General features: G+C 43.2%; 1 protein-coding gene across 1 annotated transcript in view; it reads right to left on the bottom strand.

Moving 5' to 3' along the window:
- The window catches only part of erp44 (endoplasmic reticulum protein 44), a 156,003-nt gene that overhangs the window by 75,523 nt on the left and 63,346 nt on the right, over nt 1–17,134 (bottom strand). Inside the window, exons 2-3 of the mRNA XM_038797649.1 lie at nt 8,951–9,023; nt 1,578–1,617 (exon numbers count right to left, since the gene is read on the bottom strand). Of these exons, the coding sequence (XP_038653577.1) occupies nt 1,578–1,617; nt 8,951–9,023 (113 nt within the window). The remainder of the gene's footprint in view (nt 1–1,577; nt 1,618–8,950; nt 9,024–17,134) is intronic.

The raw sequence follows: 17,134 nt of genomic DNA, 5'->3' as shown, positions 1-17,134 counted from the left end.
GTAAAAAGCAGGCAAATTACTTATTTAGTATTTTTGCCATCATCTCTTTGTGGCCCATATCTTGACTAACATCTTACTAATTCACTTTTAATCTTCATTTATCTTTCCCACTCTTCACTCCCTAAATTTCTATAAGCAGCTTTTCTATATAGACTTGTATTTTTCCTGTCTTTTATTAACTGTTCCATTCAGTGGCATCATTTTATTAATTTTATTCACGGAGTCAGCATTGGCTTAGTGGTAGCACTCTCATCTGAATTAGAATGCTGCGGGTCCAAGGACCGCTCCAGGATTTGAGCTACATCAAGGGTGCCGTCTTTCAAATGAGGCTGTAAACAGTGGCCCTCAGCTCTTTCAGAGGCATGTAAAAGATCTCATGGCACTATGTGAAGTGCAAGAGAATTCTCAGTGTCTTGGCCAACATTTATCTTGCAACCAATATCGCTGGACAACATTTATCTTGCAACCAATATCGCTGGAACAGATTGTCTGGGCATTTATCGCACTGCAGTGTGCAAACTGTCTGCTGCGTTTCTCTACGTTACAATAGCAACTACAATTCAGAAGGAACTTTCACTGGCCCCAAAGTGACATCCTAGGGTGTTAAAATAGACACAATTGTAAATTTATTCTTTCGGAGAGTTAAATTTCACCTTTTTTTCCTCTACTGGAATGTCTTGGATTTGTACCCTTTCCATTTCCTATTTAAATATTAAATATCAATTTAAACCAGACAATCATCTCATTCTAATTTGCACTTTCCAGCCAAATACACTCATCTTTTTAAAAATAATATCTTGTTCTGTTCTTGCATTGAACATAGTTATGCTATTATTTCCAAAATGCATTTTTGGTTGCCTTCCTGACCTACTCGGACTCAAATTAAGACTTCCATGCTTCTTGGAGTAGCAGCGCGTTGACAGACACAAGAGTTACAAACACTATTGCATCTCAATTTTCTCAGCACAATCATTTTTCTTATCACCATTTTTGGATGATTAACCTTGTTCAATTGTAACTCCATGGTTATAACTCTATGTACCCATCAGCTGTCCACAATATTCACACTCAGTTCTTTTTCTACTTGTTCATCAGTATACAATATACTCTAGAAAGCAAGCTGGCTCCTGGTATGAAGATTTACAAGTTGATTTAATTCTTGGAATCCTTACAGTTAATGTTACAATGAGCAGTGCAGTTATTTTGAGAAATGCCCTTCTGACTGGACTGAACTATCTGCACCCCCTAACATCAGTGCACTGCAGCAACTTGTCAAGGTTACTTCAACAATCCTTCCCCTTTCATGAAATCTATCCCGATGAAGAACAAAAGCAGCTTTGTAACAGGACCACTGGTGCATGAAAATGCCCCTCAAAGTCACATATTTCCATTTTGTCATCACTACTGGGTCAAAATAATGGAATTTTACGATGTAAACATTGTGGGAACATTATCACAACAGCTGCTGCAGTTGCAGAACTAGGAATGGACAATAAATGCAGCCTTGCCAGTGTTATCACGTCCCTACAGCAAATATGAAAATCAATCTTCAAATGCATTATTAATGTGTCACTTACCAATCAGCATAAAAATTGACTAGTGCAACATCTGCATTGCCTGGGGAGGGAGAAAGGAAAAGGTTATCGTAAGTTAATATTTCCACAGCATGATTCAAATTTTGAACATTAGCTAAAAGATATCCCGACAAACACTGCACTAACACAGATATTATAAATACTATTTTTTTAATGAGAAAAACAGGTAGATACAGGTCAGAAATTATTGCTCCCCTGGAGGCAGGCTGGGTAACCCTTACCGTGGGCGGCACGGTAGCACAGTGGGTAGCACTGGTACCTCACACTGCCAGGGACCTGGGTTTGATACCGACCTTGATGACTGACTGTGTGGAATTTGCATGTTCTCCCTGCGTGTGTATGGGTTTCCTCCGGGTGCTCTGGTTTCCTCCCACAGCCCAAAGATGTGCAGGTTAGGTGCTAAATTTCCCCTTCATGTCCAAAAGGTTAGGCGGGGTTACTGGGTTATGGGGATTGGGTGCTCTTTCGGAGGGGCACTGCAAACTCGATGGGCCGAATGGCCTCCTCCTCGACTGTAGAATTCTATGACACCAGCTCCTACTCCCTCCTTGGTGATCCTGCCTCATGAGGACTAGTAAAATCCTGCATTCACGCATTTCTGGAGTCAGATTTACCAGAGGATGGTGAAACTGTGGAACTCATTGCCACAGAAGGCTGTGGAGGCCAAATCACTGAGTGCCAACATAGGTGGAGAAGGTAGTCAAGAAGGCATACGACATGCTTGCCTTCATTGGCCAGGACATAGAGTACACAAGTTGGCTAGTCATGCTGCAGTTGTATCGAAGCTTAGTTAGGCCACATTTAAAATATAGTTTTCAGTGTTAATATAGGCCTAATTGTGACAAAAATAAAGATTATTATTAAATCCAGGTGGCAGGCTGGGAAAGGGGGGTGGAAAGTGTTGAGGGCAGCCTTCCCACACAGAAACCACTTGGGACATAAAAGCCATTTCAGTGTCTCATGCTGCTGCTGCTGGTATTCAACTAGTGGTGGGTAGGTCCATGTCATCCATGTAATCTGCCCATGTAAATTCTGCCAGGTGTGCCTGCAGCCTGGTTGGGGGTTGGGGTGTCCCTCCTACTGGGGCAGTTCATGTCAAATGGGGAGGCCGACCGATTGCATGGGCTGCCCATATTGTAAACATTATGAAAAATTGGAACAAGAGAAGGCAATTTAGCCCAACGAGTTGGCTCTGCCTTTTTTAAAAATCATAGCTGATCTCAATATGGCCTTAATTTACTTTCCTACCTGCCCTCATCAATCTCAACTCCTTTGTAGATCCAAAATCTGTCTAACCCAGATAGGGGCAGCACGGTAGCATGGTGGATAGCATAAATGCTTCACAGCTCCAGGGTCCCAGGTTCGATTCCCGGCTGGGTCACTGTCTGTGCGGAGTCTGCACGTCCTCCCCGTGTGTGCGTGGGTTTCCACCGGGTGCTCCAGTTTCCTCCCACAGTCCAAAGGTGTGCGGGTTAGGTGGATTGGCCATGCTAAATTGCCCGTAGTGTCCTAAAAAGTAAGGTGGGTGGGGGGGGTTTGTTGGGTTACGGGTATAGGGTGGACACGTGGGTTTGAGTAGGGTGATCATGGCTCGGCACAACATTGAGGGCTGAAGGGCCTGTTCTGTGCTGTACTGTTCTATGTTCTATGTAATATATTCAATGATCCAACCTCCATTGTTCTCTGTGGAAGAGAATCCTAAAGACAGAAGACATTTCTTCTCATCTCCCCTCATAGAAACATAGAAAATAGAAGCAGGGGCAGGCCATTTGTCCCTCTGTGTCTGCCCCGCCACTCATTATCATCAAGGCTGATCATCCTGATCCTGACTGGCCCCCCGCATCATTTGATCCCCTTCACTGCAAATGCTATATCTAACTGCTTCTTGAAAACATATAATGTTTTGGCCTCAACTGATTGTTATGGTATTGAATTCCACAGGCTCTGAGATCACTCGCTGGGTGAAGAATTTTCTCATCACATTCCTAAATCGTTTACCCTGTAACCTTCGACTGTGACCTCTGGTTCTGGACTCTCCCACCATCGGGAAAATTCTTCCTGCATCTACCTTGTCTAATCCTGTTAGAATTGTATAGGTCGTCTCCCCCCCTCTCTCTCCCCTGTCGCCCCCCCTTCTCTCTCTCCCCCGCCGCCCCCCTTCTCTCTCTCCCCCGCCGCCCCCCTTCTCTCTCTCCCCCGCCGCCCCCCCCTCCCCGCCCCTCTCTCTCCCCCGCCGCCCCCTTCTCTCTCTCCCCCGCCGCCCCCTCTCTCTCTCGCCCCTCCCTCTCTCTCCCCCGCCGCCCCTCTGTCTCCCCCCACCGCCCCTCTTCTATCTCTCCCCCTCCGCCCCCCCCTCTCCCCCGCCGCCCCCTCTCTCTCTCCTCCTCCCCCCCGCCGCCCCCTCTCTCTCTCCTCCTCCTCTCCCCCCCCCCCCCCCCTTTCAAGTCCTTCATTCTTATGACCTCCAGTGAATACAATCCTAACCAACTCAATCTCATCTCATACTTCAGACTTGCCATCCCATAAATCAGTCTGGTAAACCTCTCTGTATTCCTCTCTAAAGCAAGAATGCCCTTTCTCAGATAAGACGACCAAAACTGCACACAATATTCCAGGTGTGGCCTCACCAAGGCCTTGTATAATTGCAGCAAGACATCCCTGCGTCTGCACTCAAATCCTCTCACTATGAAGGCCAACATGCCATTTGCCTTATTTACCGCCTAATGCACCTGCATGCTTACCTTCAGCGACTGGTGTATGAGGATATCGAGATCTCGTTGCCTATTCCCCTCCTAATTTATGGCCTTTCAGGTAATAATCTGCCTTCCTGTTTTGCTGCCATTGTGGATAACCTCACATTTATCCAAATTGTACTGCATGTGCCATTCATATCATTACAGGGATATCCCTTACATGGGATCGAGATACTAAATGAATACTTTGCTTCAATATTCAAGAAGGACTCGATGGATGAGCAGTATAGGGTAGAGTGTGTAGATATTCTGAGTCATGTTGATATTGATAAAGAGGAGGTGCAGGGCATCTTAAAAAGCATTTAAGTAAATAAGTCCCCAGCGCCTGACCGTCTCTACTGAAAGTTGACAAGGCACCGCACGATGCATCCAAGGATATTGAAGCAAGTGAGAATGGAAATTGAAGGGGTGCTGGCCAAATTCTTCCCGTCTTCTTGAGACTCAAGTGAGGTGCCAGAGGACTGTATAATTGCAATTGTTATGCCCTTTTTCAAAAAAGGTTGTAAGGATAGCTCCAGCAATTACAGGCCAGTCAGTTTAATATCAGTAGTGGGCAAGCTCTGGAAACAATTATTCGGGATCTACTTAGTAGTCACTTGGACAAATGTGGGTTGATTAGGTGGAGCCAGCATGGATATCTAAAGGAGAAATAGTATTTAACTAACTAGCTGGGGTTTTTCGAAGAGGGAACAGAAAGGGTCGATGAGGCATTTGATACAGTGCCACACAACAGACCTGAGAGAAAAGTTTTAGTTCATGGAATAAAAAGGACAATAACAACAAGGATACAAAATTGGCTGAATAATTGGATGGATACTTTTCGGTTTGGAGGAAGATTTGTCGAGTTGTTCAGCTTTTCCTGATACATTTAATGATCTAGATTGTGGTGTACAGAGGGACAATTTCAAATTTTTCAGATTTCACAAAACTTGTAAGTATTGTAAACTGTGAAGGACAGTCTCGAGCCTCAGAAGAACACAGGCAAGTTGGTGGATTGGGCAGATAGCTGGCAGATGAAATTCAATGCAAAGAAGTGTGAGGTGATGCATTTTCATAGGAAGAATATGTAGAGACATAGAAGTATAAAATTATATTTTTCTTTTTATTAAATTTAGAGTACCCAATTATTATTTTTTCCCAACTAAGGGGCAATTTAGCGTGGGTCAATTCACCTAACCTGCACATCTTTGGGTCATGGGGGCAAAACCAATGCAGGCACATGGAGAATGTGCGAACTCAACACAGACAGTGATCCGGGGCAGGGATCGAACCCGGTCCTCAGCACTGTAGGCAGCAGTGCTAACCAATGCCGCCTCATTACAAGTGTAAAATTCTTACAGGGTTGCAGGAGCATAGCGGCCTGAGTGTTTATGTGCATAGTTCATTAAAGGAGGTAGAACAGACGGAGAGAGCAGTTAGTAAAGCATACAGCAGTCTGGGTTTTATTAATAGGGGCACAGAGTACAAGAGGAAGGAGATTATGCTGAATTATACATGACATGAGTTAGACCACAGCTGAAATATTGTACAGTTCTGGATGCCACACTATAGGAAGGATGTGAACACATTGGAGCGAGTGCAGGAGAGGTTTACAAGGATGGTTCCAGGATGAGCTACTTCAGTTATGAGGATAGATTGGAGAGGTTGGACTATTCTCCTTGGAGAGAACAAGGCAGGCTGAGGAGATCTGAAAGAGATAGATCATGAGGAGGCAGGTCAGAATAGGTCGGGAGAAACGTTTCCTGCTCATAAAAGGATCAAGAATGAGAGGCACAGATTCAAAGTGATTTGTAAAATAAGAAAATGTGATATGAGAAAAAAAATATTTTGCACGAGAGGTTCGGGTCCGGAACACACTGTCTAGAGTGAGGTGAAGATATGTTCAGAGGCCTTCAAGAGGGCATTGCTATTATTTGAATGGAAAGAATGTGCCGGGGTACAGGGAAAAGGCAGGGGAATGGCACTGTCATGCTGCTCATCTGGGACCTGTGCAGACACGATGGGCCTAATAGCCTCCTTATGCACCATAACAATTCTGTGCTTTGGTTGTTAGCCAATCTACTATCAATACTAAGACTAACAACATGAGCTCTTAGTTTTCGCAGTAACCTTTTATATGGTACATTATTGAATGCCTTTTGAAAAACCAAACACTATAATAGTCCGATATCTACTGTTCTTATATCTCCTGGTTCCCCTTTGTCCGCCCTGTTTCCTACATCTTCTAAGAACTTGGTTAAACATGATTTCCCTTTCACAAAACCTCATTGACCCTGCCTGGTCCGTAGAATAGAAGCCCACAGAATCCCCACAGTGCAGAAAGAGGCCATTCAGCCCATCCAGTCATACTGACCCTCTGAAAGCCCACTCCTCACCCTGATCCCTATAGCCCAAGGGGCAATTTAGCATGGCCGATCCACCTAACCTGCTCATCTTTGGACTGTGGGAGAAAACTTGAGCAACCGGAGGAGAACGTTCAAACTCCATAGTCACCTGAGGCCGGAGTCGAACCCGGGTCCATGGTACTGTGAGTCAGCAGTGCTAACTACTGTGTCACCATGTCACCCCATTGTCTTATGGTTAGGATTTTCTAAGTGTCCTGCAACTACTTCCTTAATAATGGATTCTAGCATTTTCCCAATGACAGATGTTAGATTAACTGGCCTATAGTTACCTGCATACTGTCTCCCTCTTTTCTTGAAGACCCTTGCCTTTCCTTGAAATACACCTTCCACAACACCCACTCCCACCCCTTGCCAGGTCACCCTGACTGACTCTAGTGAGGCCACCCCACCTACTACACCATCCATGGTCACCACTCCCAGGCGGCACCACCAATACTAGACAGCTGCCAGCCTATAATTAATTGGTCAGCAGCTCTCGGACATGGGAAAATCGCCTCATGGTGGCACAGTGGTTAGCACGGTAGCCTTGTGGATAGCACAATTGCTTCACAGCTCCAGGGTCCCAGGTTCGATTCCAGCTTGGGTCACTGTCTGTGTGGAGTCTGCACATCCTCCCCGTGTGTGCGTGGGTTTCCTCCGGGTGCTCCGGTTTCCTCCCACAGTCCAAAGGTGTGCAGGTTAGGTGGATTGGCCATGATAAATTGCCCTTAGTGTCCAAAATTGCCCTTAGTGTTGGGTGGGGTTACTGGGTTATGGGAATAAGGTGGAGGTGTTGACCTCGGGTAGGGTGCTCTTTCCAAGAGCCGATGCAGACTCTAAGGGCCGAATGGCCTCCTTCTGCACTGCAAATTCTATGATGACTGCTACCTCAGTGCCAGGGACCCGGATTTGATTCCAACCTCAGGTGCCTATCTGTGTGGAGTTTGCACTTTCTCTCAGTGTTTGCGTGGGTTTCCCTCGGGTGTTCCAACTTCCTCCCACAATCCAAAGATGTGCAGGTTAGGTGGATTGGGCACGCTAAATTGGCCCCAGGTGGGGTTAAAGGGACAGTGTGAGATTTGGGCTTAGGTAGTGTGTTCTTTCATAAGGTCGGTGCAGACCCAATGGGCCAAATAGCCACCTTCTGCACTGTAGGGATTCTATGATTATGACGATGACCCCAATGCCAATCAGGTAAGTATCGGATTGGCGTTCAATTAAATGGGGTAGGGCAGGGGAGAAAAGACTCAAAAATCACTGTATTGAAGTGTTTATTCGCTCTTCAGCCAATGGACAGGCTTACCACTGTGAGCATTAAATACCAACCCTAGTAATATAAATCCTGCAGTATATGAAAAATTCATAATTGAGTTGAAGCTTCAATATAATAATCATCTTAGGTATGAGTAACATGTTGAATCTATGCACATTGCAAAATTTCTTACTTGGTGTACAACACACCAGCCCAACCAATATACATCGCCATTCATTGGCTTCATGAAATTTCATAGACATCATAAGCATTCAGATTTGTGACTGCGTATTTTTAAACAGAATCTTAAATACAATATCCTGACTTTACCATATAAGCTTTGAGTCAACTAACCAGAAGTACACTCATTTCAGTTTTGTCCATAATTGGGAATGGTCTATACATCATTATCATAGCACTAGGTGAATGATGGCAAAAATGTGGATGCTAATGTTAAGTAAAGGTGGAGAAAAAAAATCATGAAACTCAAAGCCACATCTTTATTGCCATTGTAAACGGTCAGTCATTAACCTGGACGATATTAGAATACCTAAACAAGATTTTCTTTTAAAGCGAGGCAGTGGAAGATGAAAACTGAAAAAAGTTGGTCAGGGAGACTGCCAACATAAGGTGAAGCATCATAATATTGGAGAGGATTGTGCAATATTCAAATTGAACTGGTTGGATGTCTCGGTGTTCAGTCTACAAGATTGCATCTTCTATAATTCCACAGAATTCTAGAATTTTGTAACATAGAAGAAGCTATCCAGTTCCTTTTGCCCACTTAGATTTTAAAGAGTTGTAACATTTAAGCTAATTCCCCAGTGCTTTTTCCACCCTTTCATTTTTTTCTTTTTCAACTATGATATGGTCCTGAGCAGATTACATTTAAAGAGCCTGCATGGACTGTGATCTAATCCTCGTCATATGAAGAAACTGAAGAAAAAATTTTGAAGGAGCACTTACCTAAGATTTCATCAATATTTCCACTATCGAGATTTACTATTTCACTCGGAGCTGAAGTACTAAACCACATGGCCTAAAAAACAACAGAAAATAAAAGTTTTTAAAATTATATAATTACACTTTATTTTGTTTTTCAAATTGTTGCAACCAACGAGGGGAAGCAAGGAATTCATAACAGTTCCAAACAGCAGCAAATGAGATTGATGTTTCTGATTCATCTCCTGAATCTGAATGGATTGGAGCCTTTTGAACATTTCTGCAATTCTGGTTTACTCCCACTATAAAAGCAAACCAGCTTTCAAACTAGCGTTTAAATTTGCACTCAGAAGTAACTTTAGGCAGGGCAACCTTTTCCATACTAACTTAACCTTCCAAAAGGTCTCTTTGGTTTGCTTATAATGAATAATTTTAGAACTATATTAATTGTACATTATGTAAATTAGTGAGTCAAATTTTACGCCTGCAAATATTACACCTTCTTGCTCGATCTTTCCTTTCCCTTCTTTTTTCTCTTCCTATTTTCCAATTATTCTTTTCCTTCAAAAATAAACAATTTCTTAAATTTCTAGAACGCAATCTAGTCTGGAGAGAGGGGAAAAAAAAGTTATAAAAATTGGCCTTTCAAACTAGGTCAGTTAGTTGATTAGTTCTTCAACCAACCGAGCTCCAGGCTCTTCAACCGCAACTGGGTAAACCACCTATGCAATTTCTCGGCACTAGGGGTCTACCGTTTCTGTATGAATTAAGCTCGAGCACCAGAAGCATGATCAGGCCCAGAAATAAATTGTCCAAAGTCAACAGCATACAACAATGATTGAGGATGAGATGGTGACGTAATGGGAATGTCACTGGACTAGTAATTAAGAGGACCAGGCTGATGTCAAGTGTGATGAATGCAAGAAATTGGTCATATTTTATATATTTTTTGAACTAATGTTATTAAAACCTGAGTTAAGATGCATACAGATAGTGGGGTGAATTCTCAGTTTCGCTGGCAGCGCCAGTGGGTTTCCCAGCGGCATGAGGTGGCCACGATGGGAAACCCCATTGGCTGTCGGCAGGAAAGGAGAATCCCACTGCTGGCGACGACACGTGCCGAGGAACATGGGGGGAGGGGGAGGGCGGGAAGAGTTCACCTCAGTATGTCTGCTAAAGGTGTGATGAAGGAGTCTTAAAAGTGAGCTAAACATGAATTTTATGAGTGAAGTGTTTTGCTAATGATATACTGTTTACGTTTAAAGGACAACTGGGATGCAGATAATTTGAGCGGTAGAGAGTTTGGACCTAGATAAACAAGACATGGGACATCTTGTGGGAGGAGACAGAAAAATACCGTATGCTTTTGGGTACAGATAACGTAATTAAGGAAAGGACAGAGCTGACTAAAACGTTAGTTCTTCCTAGGATTTTAATCTGAACAGACGTGTTTGGTCGTGAAAATTTTGCTCTCTAAAGATTCTGCACAGAGAAAGGCAAGTAGAAACCTGATTCTTAACTTTATTCATGAGTGGTATTTAAAACTACATTGTTCTGCTTAACTGGAATATAGAGGCAGGCTTAGAAAGTAAGTTAAAGTTTCTCTTTTACTTAAGAACTGTTTTAACTGTTAATTGTAAAGCTATTTCCCTGTTGTTAATCTGGTTAATTATGTATTTAAATTAAAGGTTTGTTTTGACATAAAAGATAACTATGGGTCAGTGTTATCACTCATGTGGTGCAGTAACATTTCCTCATAATTTTACAAATTGCAAATAGTTGGGTTCTCATCCTGGATCCTAATAACCGAGACATGGGTTCAAATCCCACCAAAGGGGCTGGTTTAGCTAAACAGCTGGCTTGTAATGCAGAACAACGCAGCAGCGCGGGTTCAATTCCTGTACCGGCCTCCCCGAACAGGCGCCGGAACATGGCGACTAGGGGCTTTTCACAGTAACTTTGTTGAAGCCTACTTGTGAAAATAATCAATTATTATAATTATGACAGCTTGAGGAATTTACATTCTAAAAAATAGATTTTTTAAAAAACTGGAAGTAAACACCAGTCTCAGTAATGGTGAAAATTAAATTATTATTGATTGTTGCAAAAATCATCTGGTTCACTAATGTCCTTCAGAGAAGGAAATCTGCCATCCTTACATGGTCTGGTCTACAAGTGACTCGACTCCAGAGCCACAGGAATATGGTTGACTCTTAATTGCCCTCTGGCAAGCTACTCCATTCAACTGCAATTAGGGGTGAGTACCAAATGCAGGCATTGCCAGCAACACCCATATTCCATGAAAGAATAAAAGGCAACGTACAACTCAAGGCAGATCCAAAACATATTTTTCATGAAAACCAGTAAATCAGGGTAAATTAAGGTAGTTTAATCTTGTACATCCAAAAAACAACACTCAAGTCTTGGCTGAAGCAAGACACGTTTCATTAATGCACAAGCCATACTTCCACGTTTGTGCAAAGAACACAAAAGCATCTTAATTTTAAATGTCAATGCAAAAGCAGGAAGAAAATCAAGATATATTTAAATAAAAACAGAAAACGGGAAGATTCTGCAAAACATTTGAATTGATGACATCAAATTGATCGCACCTAAAATTATGCTCACTCAAAAACTGTTGAATCATAAATCTTGCTTTCACTTCATTACGAACTGTTAACTTTTCTATATCTTTGGAACAGCTTTTCTCCTGCTCAGCCATGCACTTATAATGGCGGGTAAAGTTGCAGCACCTGCCTTTACCATCTCATGGGTTCTAATGGTGCAAAACAGATTACCATACACTGTTCAATGAGGCATGGAGTGAGCCAATTTAATCAAAGTTAATTACATTTAGTTCAGCGTTGAAATTTAGATAACTATGCCAGCACCACATTAGTACATTATATTACATAGGTGGATTTAGAGCGATTAACTTCAACACTCTTCAGGTTTTAATTCAAAATCCTTTCTGTCATGCGATCCACATAAACTGACCAGGACTTCTCTCTTGCTCCTCTTCCACTTTCTGCCTCTAATAAATGCATCTCTCTGATGACCTTTAATTGTACACACTGAAAGTAGCATATTCCCTGAATGGAATAATGTCCTCAGGGAATCAAAAAGTTTTTCTGTTCAGCAATTTCACAAAGTTTTAGTTCACCATTTAAACTGTTGAAATGCAGTTTACTTCTACAACATTGAACTATCACTATAAATGAAGTTAAAATAGAATGTCACTGTCAGTGAAGGACATGTATTTATTTGCACCTTGCTTCCAATAGCAATTCAAATAATCCTGCACAAAATACCAACTCAAATGTTGCCTGTGGATTCATTTTCCAAGGACATGAAGGTTCCCAACTGACATCACGGTTAGATTCCATCAGTGACAATCTTCAGGGGTACAAAAATATGATTTTTCTTTGTTCCTGGCAATCTAGTTACTGTTTGCATTACCAGGGTGTCAACTGACAGCACAAGCCACCCTCGCTCTTTCTGGGCCAAATTTAGAGTACCTAATTAATATTTTCCACTTAAGGGGCAATTTAGTGTGGCCAATCCACCTACCCTACACATCTTTGGGTTGTGGGGGCGAAACCCACGCAAACACGGGGAGAATGTGCAAACTCCACATGGACAGTGACCCAGAGCCGGGATCGAACCTGGGACCTTGGCGCTGTGAGGCAGCAGTGCTAACCACTGCACTACCATGCTGCCCTTTTCCTGGGCCAATTTGAGAAATTTCCCGATCTCTATTTAAATTCGCCAGAAAGCTATCAGCTAACCAATCATTGGCTTCTTTGCTGAAGTCTCTGGCTTTGGAGGGGGCACTCTCAACATGTTCCATGTCCCCCTTGAACAGTTCTGCTCCCAAGAGGCAGTGCAGCTCCAGCCACATGCCTTTGTGACTTTTCTACTGGGTGCGGCATCTTGCTCCCCACCTGCCTTTCAGAAAGATGATTCCCATCAGCCATACTTCATGCAACTCCTTAACTTTTATTGTTTCTGGTTTAAAACATTTTTGAAAATCTTTTTATTGGCTTTTCTCATATTTATAAACATTTGTTACTTATATACATTACATTTTTCTTGCCCGTGCTACTTTGCTTTATTTTACAGAGTTTTGTTTTGTCCTTCATTTGACTAGCTGCACCTACATTTTGCTGCCCTCTGGATCGGTCTATGATATCCTCCCTATCTCTTCCCCCCCCCCCCCCCCCCCCCCCCCCCCCAGGTTTCAGCACCCGTCTTCTTCTCTTGTGGGTTTCTGGTTTAAAACTTGCCTTAGAACATAGAACATACAATGCAGAAGGAGGCCATACGGCCCATCGAGTCTGCACCAACCCACTTGAGCGCTCACTTCCACCCTATCCCCGTAACCCAATAAACCCCCCTAACCTTTTGGACACTAAGGGCACTTTAGCATGGCCAATCCAGCTAATCTGCACGTCTTTGGACTGTGGGAGGAAACCAGAGCACCTGGAGGAATCCCACGCAGACAAGGGGAGAATGTGCAGACTCCACAGAGTGACCCAGTGGGGAATAACTTCCTTCACGTTATTTGACTACATGAGGCATCTTCCTCACAACCTCTTTTTCTGCTCAGGAGGCTTCTCTGGCCTCTATTTAATTCTAGGATACTCTATGAATTTATTTTAGATTCTAGTGGCCTTTCTTGGACCTGGTGGCAGCATGATAGCACAATTGCTTCACAGCTCCAGGGTGCCAGGTTCAATTCCCAGCTTGGGTCACTGTCTGTACTGAGTCTGCACGTTCTCCCCGTGTCTGTGTGGGTTTCCTCCGGGTGCTCCGATTTCCTCCCAGTCCTAAGATATGCAGGTTAGGTGGATTGGCCATGCTAAATTGCCCTTAGTGCCCCAAAATATGTTAGGTGGGATTACAGGGATAGGGTGGAACATGGAACATACAGTGCAGAAGGAGACCATGTGAGGACAGGGTGGAGGTATGAGCTTCGGTTGGGTGCTCTTTCCAAGGGCCGGTGCTGACTCGAGCCTAATGTGGCTTCCTTCTGCAATGTAAATTCTATGATTCTCTTAATTTTACTGGCCTGGCTTCAGCTTTTCTACATTCAAGCAGCCCTTGCTCAATGTGTATGGGTGCCATTTCCTGCTGTCAGTCGTTCAGGGACAATTCCTACTACCATGACAAGGCCTAGAACAAGGTCACTCTTGAGGTGGTGGATGTTACGATGGGGTGCAAACATAGATCCTCCTCACAGTCCACTAATCGGGGAGGGCTCCAGAGTTGCAGTTGCAGAGACACAGTGTCATACCCTCCAAGTGGAAGGCTTCGGTACCAAGAGTCTCTGCTGCACTGCCCATTGGTGGGCCACTCCTATGAAGCCCAAATACACCAGAAGCCCCCTGAACAATCCCTGGCAGGCTTATTGCATTGCAATGAAACCTCACCAGTCTCCAACTCATACTAACAATATTAACTCATGCAGCCCCTCATAGGTGTGTGGAATTCTTAGGGATCGTATCCATCGGTCAAAACAACCTGCTTCAGCTGTTCAAATCTTATGTACGTTTTTGTGAGCTTCTTACAAGCATTCCGGAATTGCTGGCAATATGCCCCTGGAATTAACTCGTAGAATGGCAGCCTTGGCTTGCTCATAATTCATGGACACATCAGGAGTCACCATGGTGTAGACACCTCTTGAGACTCTCCCTTGAATTAAAAATCTCCAGATATCCACAGGCCATTTTGGCTGTGTTATTATTTCCTTAAATGTGGCAAAAGGTGGCTCCATATCACTCTATTCAAATTTGGGAATGAATTCAGAGTTGCAAATTTGGGAATTAATTCAAAGGCCTCAGACAGTGGTTCCAGGTGGGAGAGCAATAGGGGGTGATACCGGGTAGAGATTTAAAAAAAAAAATTAATTCATGGGACGTGGGCGTTGCAGACAGGGCCAGCATTTATTGCCCATCCCTAATTGCCCTTGAGGGGGCATTTAAGAGTCAACTACTTAGCTGTGGGTCTGAAGTCACATGTAGGCCAAACCAGGTAAGGACGGCAGATTTCTTTCCCTAAAGGGACATTCGTGAACCAGATGGGTTTTTTAATGACAATCGGCAATAGAGTCATGGTCATCCATTAGACTTTTCATTCAAGATTCTTATTGAATTCGAACGGGATTTGAACCTGGGTCCCCAGTTCATTACCCTTGGTTTCTGGTTTATTAGTCCAGTGACAATACCACTACGTCACCGCCTCCTCCTACCACCTTCCCTTGCAGAATCCAGCTCTTTTATCCCTTTGAGCTGCTAGCTCCATTTCCAATTTTCGGAGCTGGAATTCTCTTTCCCTTTCTTGTTGCCTTGCTCTTTCTCTAGTTTCCCTTTCTCTCACCCTTTCCCTTTCCTGAAATTCTAGCTGCAATCTGAGCTTTTCCAGGTCGAAATTGGCTATGGGAATAGATTCGGAAACATAGAACATAGAGTGCTGAAGGAAGCCATTCGGCCCTTTGAGTCTGCTCCGACCAACTTAAACTTCCACCCTATCCCCGTAACCCAATAACCCCTCCTAACATAGTTGTGCTCTACATCTAACTGTTCTACCGGTAATGTGAGATCCACTATACCATCTCACTTCTCTTCACTTTACTGGGCAATTTTAACTGTATCCCCGATCTGCAGCTTTCAGTTGTTCTGTGCCAAGGACAGACAAAGTTTCCTTGGACAAACATCTGGACAAGGGTTTCCACTTTCTTAATGTTTGGTAAAAGGAGTTTTGCTATCGTAAGTCACTTGTGCTTAAATCGTTCCAGTCAATTAATTTTCCCTTTTTGGCTTTCAATTGACTCTTTTATATCAGATTTGGCTTGTCGCCTAACTTGCACTCTGATCAAATTTAAATGGGTCATCTCAGATTTGATCTCCCAATTTCTATTATGTACATGCAGGGGGGCTTAATTTAAACATCCCTGATTTTATTTCCCCGTAAGCAGAAAGGCGTTTTGATTTGCTTCTCCCTTCGTAGGTAGTGGCGTGTTTCTCAAGCCCTCAGCTTTGTTGTGATTCAACTTTCTACAAATAACCCTAAAGCAAACTAGAGATAGGTTGAACTCAGACAGTTAGTTTATTTGCACACGCTCAAACACAGGACGAGGGTAGCAACATTATCCCTCTTTGAGTGAAAAGGAGGTAGAGAAAGTAAGATTTACAGGGCAACAACATGGAGAAACAACTTGTTTCATGTGTGCCCAGTCTAAATTAAAATCCTATGGTGTATGCCTTCACAGAGGTCATCAAGCTGAAAGCTGAATGAATCACCTTTCCCGTAAAGATGACTTCCATAATGAGATAGGCACACAGAGATGAATCAGATTTGTAGGTGACTCAATTACCTGCAAATGCTCGCATTCCAAAGCATTGTCTGGCATCTTTGAATTTGTCTATATATATGTTTCTGGAATATACCTCTTCATTCACCTGAGGAAGGAGCAGTGCTCCGAAAGCTAGTGTTTGAAACAAACTTGTTGGACTTTAACCTGATGTTGTAAGACTTCTTACTCTAAAAATATGAAGTGTGAGCTCTTAGCCCTCTGACACTTTGAATTAGATGACTTGTGAATAAAAAAATTCAGTTGTCTGTTCTGCTGCTTCAAAGGCTAAACAGATGGTGGAGTTGCCAAACAATAAAAAGATCAAGCGCAGGATACAACTGACGAAGTAAAACCTTAATTTCAAAACTTTTCAACGTGGTAGAACACTTTATCCAGTGGATAAAATACGCCAACGCACCGGAAGACCTTTTCACTTTCACAATGCTGGCAAACTTAATGGTTATTTACCTTTAAAGAACAATCACTACATTGAAAAGGTACTTGAAATTAGCATATAGCACCTTATTATGACATTTGAAATTGACAACATCGTTTAAAGTTCCCTGTCAAAAGATCTTGGACTTCAGAAATGTCTTTTGGCACGACACCACTGAACTGGCATCAACCACCCCTCTTTCAGTCGCTAGCCCGATCCATGAACAATGTGGGAGGGGGAATCAGAAATTTTCATTCCCACAATGGAGCTGCCAACTGTGGAATTGTGTGGGTTCGCAACCTGCACACAGATACCAGACAATGGAAATGGGGAGGGAGTCCCGGAATCACCCAACCATTTTTTCTTTCAAACACCACATCCTCTCAATGGGGGTTTGCCCCATGTTGGGTTGGCAAAA

Source organism: Scyliorhinus canicula, chromosome 5 (genome assembly GCF_902713615.1).
Source record: "Scyliorhinus canicula chromosome 5, sScyCan1.1, whole genome shotgun sequence".
Taxonomy (NCBI): domain Eukaryota; kingdom Metazoa; phylum Chordata; class Chondrichthyes; order Carcharhiniformes; family Scyliorhinidae; genus Scyliorhinus; species Scyliorhinus canicula.
This window is presented reverse-complemented; position numbering and strand designations above follow the sequence as displayed.